At 39.9% G+C, this 18271-nt stretch overlaps 1 protein-coding gene across 1 annotated transcript; it reads right to left on the reverse strand.

The window, feature by feature from the left end:
• Nucleotides 1-299: 299 nt before the first annotated feature.
• Nucleotides 300-1247, reverse strand: LOC139146948 (uncharacterized protein YtbQ-like). Its single transcript, XM_070717806.1, has one exon. It carries the CDS (start codon nucleotides 1245-1247, stop codon nucleotides 300-302), a length of 948 nt encoding a protein of 315 aa, XP_070573907.1.
• Between the last annotated feature and the right edge of the window lie 17024 nt (nucleotides 1248-18271).

Here is an 18271-nt window from a genome sequence, read left to right on the forward strand (position 1 = left end):
TATTTTTCCAGAAAAACACATAAAAGAATAAAAACATAAAAGACATCTTTGTTCAGGCAAAAATTAAACGCGAAGTAACAAACGCGTGATTTTATGGGGATTTTTCTCTTTCTTTTTTACTTCCGCGTTTAGGTAGCTCTAAAAAGTCCAGGGTCGGCAGGTAAAAAAGAGGGTAGGTCGGGTTATCGGAACAGCACAATATTTTTTGTTGGCCTTATCAAGTTCTTCAAAAAAGGCGCTCTGAAAATCATCGTCTTGCCAAACAACGTATTTTAAAGCATGTGACTCAAACATAAGATTTATTTCGAACCATCTAATGGTATGTAACCAATCAGTTGCCTAGCTCGGTCGAGATTGTAGATTCCGGTTGAATTTGCCGAAGTTAAATTGAGAACCACGGATCTCTCGGACAGTTTTGTCTTGATGGCTTTCAGGAAAGCTTGAACGCAGTCCCTTTGACTTAGGTACAAGCAGCGCAGGAATTCTCCCCTGTTGCCGTGCAATGCGTTCGGATTGTCTTCTGAAGTTATCCATCCGATGCGAAAACAGACGACATCGATTCCATAACGGGCAGCGAACAGTTTTCCGAACGCTTCACCCGTTAATTTACTGACACCATACGCTCCATCAGGTAGGGGGTCATCAAACTCAGTAAACATGCTCGAGCGAGCCTTCTCGAGATTTATAGATTCCGGATTGTCAAAATTATCGACTACGTGACCGTTCATGATGTGATTAGAGCTTGCAAATATTACTTTCTTTACTCCTGCATCCGCACATTCTCGAAAGACATTATACGTCGCCGCCACGTTGTTTTTAATGACGCTCTCCCATGATGCTAGGGAAGAGCAGTCAGCCGCAAGGTGGATAACACAATCGAGGTCATCAAACTTTCCTTTCAGCTTATCTGCCTCGCTCAAATCGACGCCAATCGAACCATCTACTTCGTCGTCAAACATTGTGAACAAAACCAACTCGAAGTCGTCGTGTTGGGGAAGCTTCTCTCTCAATATACCACCGATAAGTCCCGCAGCACCCGTAATGCCTATTCGTTTGATCCGTGGGTCGTTTTCAACTGTTGGTTCACTCGCCGTCGCCACTTCATCATCATCGCATTTACGCCACCACTTGTAGGCTTTCCATCCTATTAATGAAGCTCCTCCGATTCCGGCAGCTGCCAAACACAGTTTAACAGAATGTGTAATATTTGGAAATGCTTCAGTACGTTCCATCTGCGTATATGCCATGCTCAACTCCGACAGTCTTTCCCCAGGCAACTTTGACCTCTTTACGTCATGTCAGGTTGCCAAAAAGTCCCTCTATATGGTTCGATATGCAGATATTGTTCAATTGGCGTCGATTTGAGCGAGGCAGATAAGCTGATAGTCTGGTAGCTGTGGAAACACAGCTATCTGTGGCCGCGAGGTTGACCTTTGTTGACCCTCATAGTCGCACGAAAAGGGTCAGGTATGCGCCATTCTATCCACGGCTATCATTGGACGACACCATGGAACATGTTGATTGGCTAAGGGGGAGCACCTGTGTCTGCTGCGTTCGCTGCAGTGTTATTTAGGGAGCCGTTACTATTTACGGCCTGGGGGTCGAAGGAATTTCATAGGAAACTCTGAAATTTCGAGTAACCTCCCTGCCAACCCTGATGAATTTGAGTAACCCCCTCTCGAACAGAAATTTTGATTGACCCCCTTCCCCCTCTTAGAAAAGTCAAATATCAAGACGTATTTGTAAAATTTACGAAAATACAGCAATAGTAAAGACCTTGCATATCCTGGTGTACCCTGCTAGATTATAATCGGTTATCTCATGACGGTTGAAAGAGATGGAACCGACAAAATGAAATTCAAAGTCACAATAAAATGTAGATATAAAAGCTAACGCTATAACCAGTATCCAAATAATATTGTTTAATTTGGATGGGTATCATGACAATGTTTTCACTAAGATATCTGACAAAGCAGAATTTGAAAGCAGCGGGGAGAACATGTGGTGGACTGAGGGGGAAAGGCTGTACTCTCTCCTGTGTGAAAAAAATTGAGAAATTGATGTGTGCAATGGTGCAGTCTGATGCAATTCGAGAGGTGTTTTTAATTTGTAATTTTTATATGTAAAACTGTGAGAACACGTAACCCAAGAGGGAGAGCGCAAGAGAAAATGTCCCCTCTCGTATCAAAAATTTTGAGAAATTGATGTGTGAAATGGTGCAATCTGAGGGGGCTATCAATTCATTTTGCACCAAAACCAAAAACTGAGTAACCCCCCTTCTTTCTCTCCACATTTTGAGCAATCTCCCTTGGAGATTTCAATTTTTTGAGTGACCCCCTCTCACATTCCTCCGACCCCAGGCCGCAAATAATGACGGCTTCCTTGTGTGCTATTTCAAATAAATGGGAAAATCACGTAACCCGTTTTCGCAGAGTCGGTCGACTCATTCGGCGAGGCGCGATTGGCCCATTTACGATTTCAAAGGACAGGCGTAGCTCGGACAACACAGCGACCAGGGTGTTTAAACTCCTCATGCAGAAGAGCAGAAGCCGGAAAAATCGTATTTTTGATCGCACTTTCATTTTACATGTTTAACATGAGAGTCCCATTCATGTCCTTCCCTACTGGTATGGATTTTTACTCATTTTTACTCGTTATGTCCGAAAAATTGTCAGCTCTTTATCGGATACACCTGTCACCAATTACCGCCGCCCGACTTTCTAGTCCTCGGCAAGTTTAGTAGTCGGTCTTGCCAAATTTTATCGAACACATAGGCCAACATCCGTTCTGTCAAGACTTGGTTTGACCACTCAGGAGCAGTACTCAGACTTTCTTAAGCTTCTATCAGCATGGCCGTCAACTGCCTTCGGGGAGATATTAAAATCCCCGTAGAGCCGTGCCACTCCCATACATCAATACGCATTTCCGCAATTTAATTTTTGCCGACTCATTGCAAGGTAAATTTCGTATAAAAGAGAAAATCAATCTAAATTGATGTTTGACAGGTATAGATATTTCCATCTGCGGCAAATAGTGACGCAGAATAAAATTTGTACATTTTATCTTTTATTTACTTTTCTTACGGATTGGTAGTACTGCAGCGGCATATTTGTCGGATTCTGCCCGTTAGACCTCTGAAATTCCCGCACTTAAGGTACGGAAGATAGTCAGCTGTTTATCGGGCACTTATCGCATGCTGCATGCTCAGATTCATTCAATTTCATGGACCTTAGATACGGCAGATTGCCAATCCTTTTTTGGGTAAAACTTTCGCTGACTGCCCGCTGAAAGCCATTCCAATCCACATTCTTTGGTACGGAAAATGTCGATCCTTTTTCGAGCACACCTGTGGTCTGCTGCCCGTTGACAGCGATTCCTATCTACGACGCGATTTTTGTACGAGAATTTTCAACCTCTTTTTCCGGTATACTTGTCCCCTGAATGCAATTCCAATCGTCGTACTTTAAGTACAGGAAATTTGTCGCCCCTTTAATTAGCGCACCTATCGTTCAATCGCCGCCATCCGACATTCAAATACCCGTACTTGTAGTACCGAAGATTGTCAGTCTTTTACCAGACAATCAGTTAGCCTTATCCCGCCGCTGACATTCTTATTCACGCACTTATGTACGGAAAATTGTCTGTTCTCTATCGGATACACCGGTCATCAAATTCCCGTCGACTGACTTTCTAGTCCTCGGCAATTTTAGTGGTCAGTATTATCATACCTTTACCGAGCACATTTGTCGCGTAATTCCCGATACTCGACAACATACATCCGTTCTGTCAAGACTTGGCTTGACCACTCAGGAGCAGTACCATTCAGTCGCAACTAAGAATTACCGTAAAATTGTGCGCGTAAGGTTCAGAAAATTGTCACAATCACATCTAGTGCAGGTCTTCCAAAAGATTGTTACAATTATGTCCTGATCACGTCCGGTGGCCTTACTTTGTGTCACTTATGTTAAGTGATATTGAAAATGGGTCAGTAGAAATCACGTGGAGACAATTTCTAATTTCTAATTTCGATTTGCTGTTAACATGTTGCATAACTAGAAGTTTCGTCACTGAGGTCGCTATTCGTATTCAGGAAAACAACACCAAATTTAGTTTCACCCAATTCGTAATACATTTGCATACCGCGCTGAACGTGTCATTCTTAATTGAAAAATAGAATGCTAACAGAGCAAATTCAAGATCGAAATTTGGCCCAATTTTAATGTAGGCCTAAGTGGTCAAGTAAAGCGATGAAATCATGAAATTTGCCCACATTTCGATTTTCATTCTCTGATTTCAGGGTGAAAAAATGGTAGGCCGAATAATGTCACGGATTGCGCTGAACGTGTCATTCTTAGGCTGCGTTCACAAATTTACACGGGCGGGGGGGGGGCTGGAGGAATTCAGGGGGATTCGAAAATTTTGGAGTTAGTAGAGGGGGGGACTTGAAAATTTTAATCTACCTGTAGGGGGACTTGAATGAAACATTTTTGGTTCCCTTTTATGTTTTACATGTTCCAATTCAAAGTTTTTGTAGGTAATTCAATAAAAAATGAATACCATTTTTGTGTCATCGAAGTGTTGTAATGTTAGTAATAATTTAACAAAATCTAGATCCATTTTTGTTACATTTCATGACTTTTATCTCGAAAAAATCTAAACATGTGTGATTTGTCGTATAAAACCAAACGAGCCTAGTAACAGGGCAGAAGTTGCAAATGTTGATGATTTTTGCAATATTTCTATGCAATACATCAACTACAGTTTCTTGCTGTCTCCCTACAGCATGCTCAAACACACAATGTTCAGTTTTTCGACAAAGCCTGTATACATAAATATGTATTAGGTGACAATTTAATTAGAGTCCAGACTGACAGTCAGTTGTCAGTGATACAAATGCATGGTACACGTACACAGGCTGTGATTGTAAGATTAATACTGGACAGTTCAACATGCTGTAGGGAGTAGAACAAGAACTCAGTTGTATAAACTGAACAAAAATATTGTCAAAATTATCAAAGTTAATACAGCTACCGCCTACGGGCAGTGTCACTATCAGATACTGCCCTACTACTGTAGTGTCACTGTTACTGCATACCTGAGCAGTGACAGAGACAGCTCTGACTCTGATGTACATGGTAGTTGAAGAAGAGTTTGGGTCAAATGATGATCATGACATTGAAACATACTGGCCAGAGAGCAACATAAAAAAGACCAGGAGACTTGAAAAGTTATCGCGAATTTTCGAATTCAAATATTAAAGAAAAGAGATGGGGTCACCGTGCTTGATTTTCTATATTTTCACATTCTTGTCATAAAATAATACAAAAGTAAAACTTTGAACAGTAAGGACTAAATGAAAAAAAATGTGACTAAATGAAATTATTTATTTTTTAATCATATTTGCCATTATTACACCCAAAATTTCAGAGATGAAAACATTTGATGGAATATTTTAGCCTTCCATTATTGTCATTTTTGAGTAGCATCTAATTCATATATGGTCTTTTACTTTTGAAACAAATTTTTGGTAGGTCACTGTGCTCAGTTTTTTACAAATATGGCAATTAGCCAGAATTCACAATTTGCCTACTCTCTCATGATCGTCATTTTGTGTGCTCTTCGGCAGCAACAATTAACCTGGCCAGAGTTGGATGATCTCAAGTTAGCTTAGACTGATAAATCCAAAAAGTTCTCTGATACCTTTAAGATGAATCAATTTAAGAGCTTGTCTTAGGAATATGACTTTACAAAGTGCTAATAGCAGGTAGTGTTGAACACCAGGTGAGCGGAACGCTGCAATACGAGATTTTTTCTGCATACACATTCCTTACATATATTTGGGCTTGTGATAGTTGGGGCGACTTGAGAAATTTTGATCATATAGAGGGGGCATTTGAAATTTTTTTAGGGTATTGAGAGGGGATCTGAAAAAAATAAGATTTTAATCGCGATTCCTCCAGGCCCCCTAATCGTTATTTGTGAACGCAGCCTTACTTGAGAAATAGAATGCTAACAGAGCAAAGTCAAGATCGAAATTTGGTCCAATTTTAATGTAAATGGTCGAGTGAACCAATGAAATCATGGAATTTACCCATATTTCGACTTCATTCTCTGATTTCAGGGTGAAAAATGGTTTGTGGAATAATGTCACGGATATTATATATATATATATATATATATATATATATATATATATATATATATATATATATATATATATATATATATATAAACTATCTACTGTTGATTGACCAATCAGAGTGCTCAATTCAGGGTGTTTTATGTATAGGATAAAGCCCGAGTACGAGGGCTCTTCTGGTGTTTAAAGTCCAACCCAACGATAAAATGTCGAGGCCGCAGGCCGAGACATTTTATCGTAGGGTTGGACTTTATATACCAGAAGAGCACGAGTACGAGGGTTTTATCCGACTTAAAAACTATCGCCCCTAACTGATATATTTTCGTTTTCAATGTGTTTACGTCAACCGTCCCCGTTGTCAATGTAACATGTTTAGGATATGAATTACAACTTTCATTTGTGAAATAGCCTTCCAATGTAATGGAACATCCTATAAATGCCCTAGGGCACATTAGTTTCTGTTTGTACCACAACAGATTTTGCGTTGCAGCTGGTTTCCGCTGTGTTACCAAATTTGAATATTAGGGAAAAAACGTACCAGATGTCTACAGAATATTGTATGTTCACTTTTGATTGGACAGTACTTTACTACGGCGCTGTCATTCGTTTCCGGAATTCGGTGACCAGGGCTTTACGAGTAAATAAAACACCCTGAATTGAGCACTCTGATTGGTCAATCAACAGTAAATAGTTTTTAATTCTGGTTAAAGATTACTCTCCGTCTTGTGCCCGCATGCCCATTGTTCTAACCGTGCTTTCTAATTTCCATAACTGAATGTATTATATAATTACGACCTGGCTTTCTTTTGTTTAAAAAGTGTCCGATTTACAAGTAAATCGGACACTTTAAAACAGAAGAAAGTCACACGGTGACGAGTCAATAACCATGACAGCGACATATGGACCAGAAGTAATGTATTTTACTATCAAGTACAGAGCAAAGAAACTTTCAAAGAAGAAGCACCACTCTTAATAAATTCTCAAGTACATCTCAAAATCAATTATAGGTCACAATGAAATAACGGTATTGATTGCAAATATCACTATGTGGTACCGAAAGGTTATTGTTATCACGATCATTCGAAACTGAAGTAACTTGTCAAAACTGAATGTGGAGTTTTCTGTCCACTTTGGTAAAAGTTAAATTTACAGGCAAACACTCAGTACCATACTCATTGTGGTCTAGACATATTGTTTTGTTTTTACTTGCAGTTTCAGTTGCAGGAGCACCTTTCTCTGACGTGGCGATGCAGCTTGGTTATCCTATTCTAGGGAGATGAAATCAAAACTCATTGTGCACTTCGGTGAGGTGAAAATCTTTCAGCAATCTGCGATAGGATGAATCATAGACTTTTTCTCGAGGGGCTATGGATGAATTCTGTTTCCCAATCAATCACGTCAGCGAGTGGTTCGGTCATATCGAAATACGTAGAACGACTCCGCAATTGCGTGAGTGCTGCGCAAAGTTTTCAACCCAAATGAGCCACGCGTGACTCCAAAGTCGATGTGCAAACACAGGTTCACTTCATTCGAGCAATTACTGTCCCTCCCGCACAAGGTGTGGGCACTCAAAGATAACCCTTAAAATTAAAATCAAACCAGGTGCAAAACCATGTCATCGCACTATAGTAGCAACACATGTCAACTTTGTATTTATCCAATCATGGATTAATATTTACACTTTCGTTCAACAAGGTGACAGAATGCTTCAATGTTTTGCTTTCGGCGGGCAAACAAGGCTCTAAAACTCAGCAAATTCATGGTATAACACGGTAAAACTCCTCGGCCCTGCGGGCCTTAGAGTTTTACTGCCAAACTGTACCGTTAAATTCCGTAAACCGCATCCTACTCGTCCGCTTAAATATAGTTATTGAACTCACGTTTACTGCTTTACTGGACACTGAGTAATTTGCAGAAGTAAGAATTTTTTTTGAAAAAGGAAACAAAAAATCCCCCAAAAAACGAGAAAAATACAAAATATTTCGACGTATGAAAGTAAGATCATATACATGTATCTACGACATCGAACCGCACGACAAACAAGAAAATGCCTAAGTTTCAAAAGTCGAGCATTCCCATAACTATCCAAAACTATGATAATTTGTGGATTCGAGCTATGAATTAGGCGATGGCGGAATCTCTCGGAGCCTCACAGCCATGGGGGCTGGGTATTCTTCCCGACCAATCGATCACAGCACAAAGACAACGAGATCGATTGATCGAGCAGACTACCCCGATGGAACACCTGGCTCATAGTTGTGTATGTGTAAAAAGCTGCAGAATTCTCAGAGGGATAGTGGTTTGATCGAAACTGTGCAATCCCTTCTAACAGCCTTGAGTGTAGATCGTTTTCGCATCTCGTATAAGAATGTGGTAAAGAAAACCATATTTACTCAAGCCATCAGGCTCATAGCAACACTGGCCAGATTAAAAATTGCAATATCATTTTCAATTTCGTGCCCCATAAAAATGCAGCAAATATTTATTTGTCAACACACAGGTTCAAAACTTTCTAGTAGTGCGGTTGAATGAAAAGTCCTACACCATTGTGAGTTTGTTGAAAGATAGCTTTGCGTGGCTGTGTGTTACAGGCTACGCTGATAACCGTGACAACGCCAATTAAAGTGTACATGGAAACGATTCGGCTTTACTGCAGTAGTCAGGGTATATAAATGTACAGTTCAGTGTGTATATTCCATTGCACAGATGCAATATCTTGAACAGATAGGTGATATAACACAAAGAATAGTACAGCAGAACAGAGTATGAACATGCTAGACAAAAATGCTACTTATAAAAGCCACAACACATAACAAATTAATAACGAAAATACACAGCATTTAAAAGCCTTGTTGCGCTGATAATAAACTACTGGTTGCATTGGACTGCAAGCTTGAGGCGTTAAAACGTAAGACTGAAAGAAAGCAAATGAAACTGAAAATAAAACAAGGAAATTACATCATAAAACTGAGCAAGGTTTTGTTAGCACATATAAAATATACATCAACTGTCTTGCAGTGTATTTTGGAGTGTCATCCTGTTATTTTCTGTTTTTATCAGATACGTTGGACTTCAACAAAGAAGAGAAAGAGTTAAAAACATGACAAGTTCTTGCTACCTTTCCTAAACGGGTAAAGTTTTCTCAAAAGTAAATGCGTTGATCGAACTAATTCCACCTAGCTGGGAAATCGCACAGGTTTCCGGATATCGGTCCCCGAGGCGTCCCCGAGGCGAATCCTACCTTAATATACATTCTAACCATTTGATTTGTTTCATTTGTAACCCTTCATCATTGTCTCAGTATTATAAACGCCCCGTTTTCGTTACGCTAAAATGCCAATGGTGATGGCTCTTTAATCTGAATATGCATATTTTTAATATCCACCCGACTGGCCTACTGTTAATTTAAATCTTTAAACGCCCTAAGTATACACCATCTTCCGTTCTAGGTCTTTTCAGGCATAACACAAGGTGTCCTGTATACCTTGACCTGCCACGGTCGTAATTTACTTCAACGGACTGACAGATAATCAATGAAAAATCCTAATGTGGAAAAAAAACATTCCAGGTTAAATACCCTACGCTACTTACAAGTATATGATTAATTGGTGCTTTGGTCAACAAATGACAAACAGATTAAACTGTGGGATCAAATTCCACAGCAACCTCGCAATCTTGCTATGTTTTGCCGGTGGATACGTATGAGCCTCCATTATAGTCCCGACTCTATGCCAAAAAGTTTCTTCTAGATGAAATAGGCGGCATGCCATGAGGTCACCATTAGTTTTCTTGATAGCTCGCTCCCAGTGACACAAACCCCAACTGGTCTCATCACTGTATTTCGACCTTTCTTAACACGGCCTAGGAAATTGCCAAGAATGTCGAACATCAATATACTGTTACCATGGTAACTGCACACATAAAGAATGCCATCTCGATCGATGGTAACCCCTGTCGGATCAAAGCGTCCACCATCTTTGTTGTTGGTCAAACCAAAACTATACAGAAATTCACCACTTTCGGTAAACACCACGACGCGATTTTTTCCCCTGTCAGTCACAGCTACTTTACCAGTCTCACCATCAACGCACACGCACCAAGGGAAGTTCAGCTGGTCGCTTCCGAATGAATCGATGATGCTCCCGTCTGTATTGTAAATACGGACGCAGTGTGATCCATTGTCGACGACATACACCTTTCCATTAAATGGATTTAAGGCAATGCCGATGGGGTTCACGAATTTACCCTCCCCAAAACATCTAATGATTGTGCCACCTGCATCACATACAACAACTTGTTTGTTACCACAATCGGTTGTGAAAATATCACCGTCGTGAGCCACCACTGAAAACTTCGGGCGGAATCCTGTCTTGAAGCCGGAAATTTTGAACACTCGTCGTTGTTCGCCTCTCAGGTTGAAGGTTCTCAGGCAATCTTTACTGTTGTAGTCATTGACAAGAATATCGCCTCTTGTGGTCATGGCAACACCATACAAAACATACTTCAATTTTCCAAAGACGGAACTTCTTTCACCGAACAAATAAATATTCGGTGTATCAGAGGTTTTGGTAAAATTGTTGGACCTGTGTAACGGTACGGTTGACAACGTGGCGGTCTCCGGTTGAAGCGGTGTTTCGTGTTCAATGGCGGAGGGCAAATCTGGCGTTACGGGAAGGTGTGACGAGTCGGCCGCTGATGATACGATTGGCGATGTCAACTTTGACGCCGAGGATACTTCCCAGTTGGATGACGGCGACGTGTCTCGAGATTCTGTCGGCAAACGGAGACTTCGTTCCTCCCCTTTCGGTTTACGTGCCAGGCGTTCTCTCGGACTAGTAGTCGCCATTGGAGCTAGTGCTGTACACTGAGGTGTGTGGCGAAGATAAATTACTCTGAATAGGTCACAGGTAAAATCCCTGAGTGGATCTGCACTTACTTTGAGCAAAACCGTATACTTTCACGTTTACGCTCGCCGTAAGTTGCTTGAGAAACTTGATGACGAGGCTCTTCGAACTGTTTTCAAAAACAGGGTTTCATTAGTCATTGACATGTGCCCTGTACTTTTATTGATCAACGTCAGAAAACGTTTCGTGATCTTCAAATTTTGACCCCCTATCTATACACATAAATAACACGAATCGGGAATAGGGTCAACATCTTAGCATGCCGAATTTATTACACATTCTTGATGTTAAAGGGAGGCGGTCGTCGTAACTGTGTTCAATGAGGTCGTATGGGACCCATACGGACCAATGTAAACACTGTATCTTATATAGTTACGTAGCGATTTATGAAAGTGAAAACAGGTTTGTCGTTATGTAAATCATGAAATTTAAATGTTGCGATGTTGCAGCTAAATTGATGTGATATATTGCTTGTGAAACGAGAAAATCGTAAAGGCGCAGTTCCGACGACAACCCTACTCCCCTCATCCCTCGAATCGGTTGATTGGTCAAGTGAAGGCAAGTAAATTTCATGGAGTACCTTTCCGTTTGAATGCTGGAGGTGAACTGATTGGTTAAGGAGTCATAAAGAAAAACTAACGCGGGTAGTAATGACGGAGTAGAACCTCATGCCGTTAGACGTACATTTAGGAAATTCATTTCCGCAACAGCGTGAACTCAATAATTTCTTTTCTTTGAGAATACTGTGCCGTCGTGAGCTATGTCGTTTTCTGTGCGTGATCTTAGAATGATGACAAATCATGGTATCATTCATTTTCCATACAGACATTGTACTTTCGAAAATTAAGTTTGATATTTGTTATCCCTGTAGAGTAAACAGTGAGCTGTAACCAATTTTTTATGTATTGCATAATGTATTTGGCACTTTCACTGATGTGACCAGAAAGATGCAACGGATCGGGGTGTACAATCTGCAGTAAATTTACACCAACCAATAAACCAACATGCTCTTTCGAAAGAGAAATTTGAAACAGGGCCAATTTTACGGTTATGAGCCGAGTGCCTGGAGTATTTCGCTTCTACGTCCATCAGATATGCATGCCATTCGGAGTGCATGTCACATTTATGCACACAAGTTGTTCATTTTATAACCTTCATTTTCCATATTTTATCATACTGTAAGAAATGTAGAGGAAGTTATGAAAATGGAAATTGGTAGTGAGTTAGTGCCAACGGTATATCACTACTGACTCTTCGGTCGTCTTACGAGCAGGATACCAGAGAGCAACCAGAGTAGTGGCTTGTGGATAACAAATAAGAATCTTTATTTCTTGATGAAGATTCTTACAGAAGAGCCCGCTGGTGATAAAAGGCTGTTATGCCAAACCTGCTATCTGATTTTGTACTTTCTTAATTTAATTATATTGCATATGCTATCCGACCCGTTACAATAATTCACGGTAAACCTTAGTCATACAAACTCTAAAACTATTTAAAACAATTAGCGGGCAGTATTTTACGTATATTAAATTTAGCGGGTATTAAAAGACAGAATTCAATAATTTGCTCTTCCGGAGAAACTCTGGTAAATTAATTAACCACTAGCGAAAACAACAGATATTATTAGAAATGTCTACCCTCAAACTTCCAGCTTGTTCATGCCAATATCAGCTGACATGCTGACACCAGCTCGATGACTTTGTGGATGTTTAGCTGGTACTTGTTGTTAATCAATAATCACCTTTGTCTTGTTTGTCACTGTTTTCATTTAACATATAACTTAACCATTAACTTTTTATTGTTTGTCATGACGGTCCGAATTCTTAAAGTCGGCTTACGTATAATTCATGACCATTTACGTATTTTTTGTACTTTGTACCATTTTTAGCAAAAGTATTTTGAGGAGCAAATTACCTGCGTGACAGGTATATAAGAGCATATATCATTCGCATACAACTTCAAAAAAAGAGATTCAAAAACAACTCTCAAGTGATTTCATCATCTTGATATGATCTATCTTCAAATTGCCGCCTATCTGCCTTCAGCACCCGACCGCTAATATTCCAGCGAACCTCCTCATCCTAAACAACCTCGCACCAAACCTATACTTAGCTCACGGAATCCCCTTGCTCCAATACTGGTTCCACCACACCCCACAATCCCATTCCACTTCATCCTGAACTCTGTTGAAAATCCATCTATATGATAAAAATAAGATGTGATTGGCTCACGTATAACTGGTGGGACAGAGAAACTGTGACCCGCACAGTTTGTTTTGTTTGTATTTCATGTATAATAGTCTTCTCTATAAAAATACTTGCATCTAAATCTCATTCCCTAAGATATTGTTAATGTAATTAGCCAAGCAGCTGGTATGGATAACCTCTTTTGACAATCCTGCACATCATACCTTCTTCCTGTTTTATTTTGTTGTTTTTATTTTACGTGGGAATGTGTGGATTTTTTAAGAGTCGACAAAAACCGCCATAGAAATCATTCATTTAAATCTCCCGCGTTCGAAGGCTGCTGTGCCGGAATAACCGAGAACCATTTCGTTTTCTGGGTTGGAGTGAAGGATTTTTGGAGAAAAATTGACGACAGGAGAAGGGGAAAATAATTTGATCTTATAATGGCTTAAGAAAAACATTTTCTCAATAGACAGGAGTGGGAAAAATTGTCGCCAGTGTGCTGAAATAAGTAAACCGAGATACCTGAGTATCAAATATTCTCCGGGGGCGTACGTGCGACCCAAGGTGGCGCTAATTAAGTACGTTCAGACTGACGACTTTGCGTCGGCCCAGGTCCCGACCAGGGCCGGGGCCGACGTAAAAAACCAATGTGGACACGCTGAGTCGGCCCTGGGCCGACTCAGTTTGGTCCCGGTTAGAAGGGGGGGGGGGGGGGGGTTCAGGGCCGACTCAGGGCCGACGCAAAATTTGGTCCGACGCAAATCGCCAGTGTGGACACGTTACGTCGGCCCTGGTCCCAGTTGACCAGGCCTCCGCTATGGATCGAAGTTGAACTAGTCACACTATTCGCACAAAACAACCGACGTTGAAACTAAAGTTTACACCTATCGAAAGTTTTCAATCCAGTCTTTACATTTTAATATCATCCCATGTACGCTGAACTTCCCACCAACCTTTGTTCCGCAAACGAGACCATGTCATTCGATTCCACAGTGCACGTAATACTAGACTAGAGAGGCATGTCAAAAATGCCGCGCACTGGTTATTTCTCCACCGCGGTCTTATATATACCATATGCTCATCCAATAAATGTTGAAGATCTCTCCGATGATTAAAAGGGTGAGTGGTAGTCATATTTGCCCTTCTTGTGCGTAAAAACACAGGAAAATCATGAACAGTAGAAACAGCGTGCCATATTCAAATGCGCCATTTTGAACTTTGACAGGTCAGAGGTCACAAAGGAAGGTAAAGTTACGTCGGCCCTAATTCTGGTACGATAAGTGTGGACACGGACCAAATTTAATCCCAAAAGGACAATTATTTTGCGTCGGCCCAAATTTCATTGGGTTGCCAATGTGAACAAGATAAATATTTCCAATATTTGTACACAATTCTCATGTTTTGCCGGTATTTACGACAAATAAATTTGACTTGCTCTTAAGATAATTAAAATTTTAAAACACTTGACAAAGCAATATAATATATCAGACATATATATCAGAGATACCTGGATGTTGCATATTAGAAGTCTATTTTGCAAAGCCTAATAATCCAGCCACAAATTGCATCATTAAGTCACAGTTTTCGACATACCCTTTTCGCGCGCATAACTGAGATATATATCCCAGATATCTGAATGTTTGCAAATGGAAAGTCTGTTTTGCAAAGTGTGCCATTATGAAACTGCAGTCCATATGAAAAGCATGACAAATTCCTGATCCTTTTCTATTTTTTCTATGAGACTTCAGTATAAGAAAGCAACATGCACTAATATTTCACAATCCATTTTATACAGTGACGAATTTTCGAAAGAGAAAAATTACAAGACACTTTTCGTTCTTATTATGCAACCATTTTCCTTCATGTCACAGATTTTCAAGCAAAAGTTTTTTTGCATGAGTAAAATGCTAGTTAACAAAAGGCAGTTTTTGTCATTATTAGCTGTTCCTTTATGGTTTTAACGTTCAAAGAAAAGGTCCTCTCAGACAATGTGCACATCAGATTTGGTTACAACTTGTAACAATTGCTCTCTTTGGCTTTTCAGGAGATGTAATTGGATAACTGGCAAGAGTCGAATTACCAACTGAAGTTTTTGCAAAAGTGTTAGTTAAAATATTAACCAGTGCACTAGTGAAATGATTCAAATGTTATGAAAATTTCGTGACCAAAGGGAGCACCGAAAATGAAAGATGTTATGAAAATAAGACGCCCGACCCAGAATGATATTATAAAAATGGTGTGCCTTTTGAGCACACTGAAAATTAAAGATGTTAAAAAATGGGGACCCAGGGTGCACGCTAAAATTTTAAGTAAGGGATGGACCATTAGACCTTGGGAGGGGGGTGGTCACAATGAAATTGTGAAAAATTTTTTTTTACTATTGTAAATTTCTGAAATTTTTTTTCCAATTGAGATTAGCTGTGCAATTTTTTTTTTCAGAGTAAATTTTCAGATTTATATTTTTTTTAGTTCGTCGCTGTCTGAAGATAAAGAGGGCAAAGATGTGGTGCCAAGCACCACAGGCGGCCACGCAAGCGGTCACGGGGGGGGGGGGGGAAGTCAGGAGAGGGGTGTCCCCTGCTGCTGTTGGAGCTTTTGAAAAATAGAGATAAAATGGTGTTGTTTAGTGGCACCTGGGGAGTATTTTTGCTGGGGGTGGTCAGGAGGGGGTGTCCCCCTCCTGCCGTTGGAGCTTTTGAAAAATAGAGATTAAAATGGTGTTATTTGGTGGCACTTGGGGAGTATTTTTGCAGGGGGAGGTCAGGAGGGGGTGTCCCCCTCCTGCCGTTGGAGCTTTTGAAAAATAGAGATAAAAATGGTGTTATTTGGTGGCACTTTGGGAGCATTTTTTTCGGATTACACATCTTCCTCTGAAACATGGTCTTCTTGCTTCTCAGTAGCTTCCTATAGTTTTGAAAATTGATCTTTTTGGTTTCCTGGCTTCCCTTTCTACTGCGTGGTGAAATGCCTACATTCACCCCACCAAACATCATGCATATCTCATGATTTACAATTGATTTTGACAAGCTGAGAAGCTAAAATAAGCTAAATAATATAGTTAAATTTGCATATTTGTGTTTTTAGAGCAATTGTTGCCCTTTTTTGATCAAAACATCTATTTCTCTGTAGCAGCATGTCCAAATGATTGAATGTGTATAGATGTGTTGAAATTTCAATATTTGTCTTTTTAGGGCAATTTATGCCATTCATGGTCAAAAAATCTGTATTCTCTGAAAGGGCTTGTCCAATTTCTTTGAAATTTGCTACACAAAAACGATTAGTCATGCAGATTTATTCAGTATTTGCGATCGAGAAACTTTCAAAGTTCAACCCTTTTGTGTGTTTTTGTGTTGGGATTTGTTGGATAGATGGCATTCTACGTAGTGTATTGTTGAATGTTAAAACATGTGTTGCTGTTGTTTTTTGAGGCTGTTTTTTGAGAAAAAAGAATTGAAAATGCCTTTTTAAAAGCAAAATAATACATAATGACTTGATATGTTGTTTTATCATTATATGTTTCTACTTGTTCACCCATTCTTGTATTCATCATTGCAATAAAATGCTGTGAGAAAAATGAAACTGATGTGGCCTGCATCTGTTTACCTTGATCTTAAAAGGCAAATACAATTTTCTGTCTTGACAACCATACCATAGTTTCAATGTTTTACCTAGTGTACCGCTTGGTTTGTACGCAGGAAACAAGTAGAAAACAGGCTCTATAATTTCATAATTTTCAAGTGATCAGAATACAAAAGTCCTGAAAAGGTAAGATAATCACAACTTCCAGTATAAGGGATACAGTCACTCTAAATGTATAAATTAAAATTAAAAATGTGCCGGGAGGATGTACTAAAAAATACAGAAAGCTGCTTTCTGTCGGTAAAATCTAAAAGAAATTCAAAATTTTAAAGACTTTTGCAGATTTTTTTTTACGCCTTTGTCTTCTTATTTATTTATTTTTTTATTTTACAAACTAGTTTGAAGATTTTTTTTTTCCTAACTTTCTGCTCTGAAATTTTTTTTTTTTCTGTTTTTGACCACCCCCAAGATCTAATGGTCCGTCCCTAAGGAGCCGTTACTATTACGGCCTGAGGGGCCGGAGGAATTTCATCTGAAACTCCGAAATTTCGACTGTTTCGAGTACCCCCTCCCTCCACCAACCATAATGAATTGAGTAACCCCCCTTTCTAACACAAAAATTTTGCCTATTCCCCCTCACTTAGAAAAGTATACATGTATTTGTAAAATTAACAAAAATACAGCAACAGTAAAGATCTTTCAAATCCCGGTGTACCCTGCTAGGTTTAATCATCGGTTATCTCATGACGGTTCAAAAAAGGTGAACCCAACAAAATGAAATTCAAAGTCACAACAAAATATAAATATAAAGCTCACCGTAACCACTATCCAACCATATGGTATCGTTTAATTTGGATTGGTATCAGGACAGGGTTTTCACTAGAGTACAAGCACACGCGAGAGGCTGCGGGGGAAAGTGGCAGAGTGGTGTCCCCACTCTTACACGGGAAATTTTGAGAAATTGATGTGTGCAATGGTGCAGTCTGGTGCAATCTGAGAGATGTTTTTCAATATTTTACAAGGCAAAACTGTTAGAACACCATAAAGGCGGAGAGCACGAAAGGGGTGCCCCCTCTCGCACTGAAGAATTTTGAGAAATTAGGCCCCTAATGTGTTCAATGGTGCAATCTGAGAGGTGTTTCAAGTTATTTTGCACCAAAAATTGAGTAACCCCTCTTCTTTCTCGCCACATTTTGAGCAACCCACTTGTAGCTTTCAAATTTTGAGTGACGCCGGGGGCCGGGAGTGACCCACCCTCAGATTCCTCCAACCCCCGGCCGTAAATAATGACGGTTCCCTGAAGACTTAGTAACTGTCCATGCATTATTATTACATATCTGCTGCCAGTCTCTTTTATTTTCCTGCCATCCAACGGAAACCTCTCGGAATATTTTTCCCTATATCTTCTCAGCCCTCCTCCCAGGATATCAAATGGTCCACCCCTTAACCTTTGAACTTTG

Source organism: Ptychodera flava, chromosome 13, assembly GCF_041260155.1.
Source record: "Ptychodera flava strain L36383 chromosome 13, AS_Pfla_20210202, whole genome shotgun sequence".
Lineage (NCBI taxonomy): Eukaryota > Metazoa > Hemichordata > Enteropneusta > Ptychoderidae > Ptychodera > Ptychodera flava.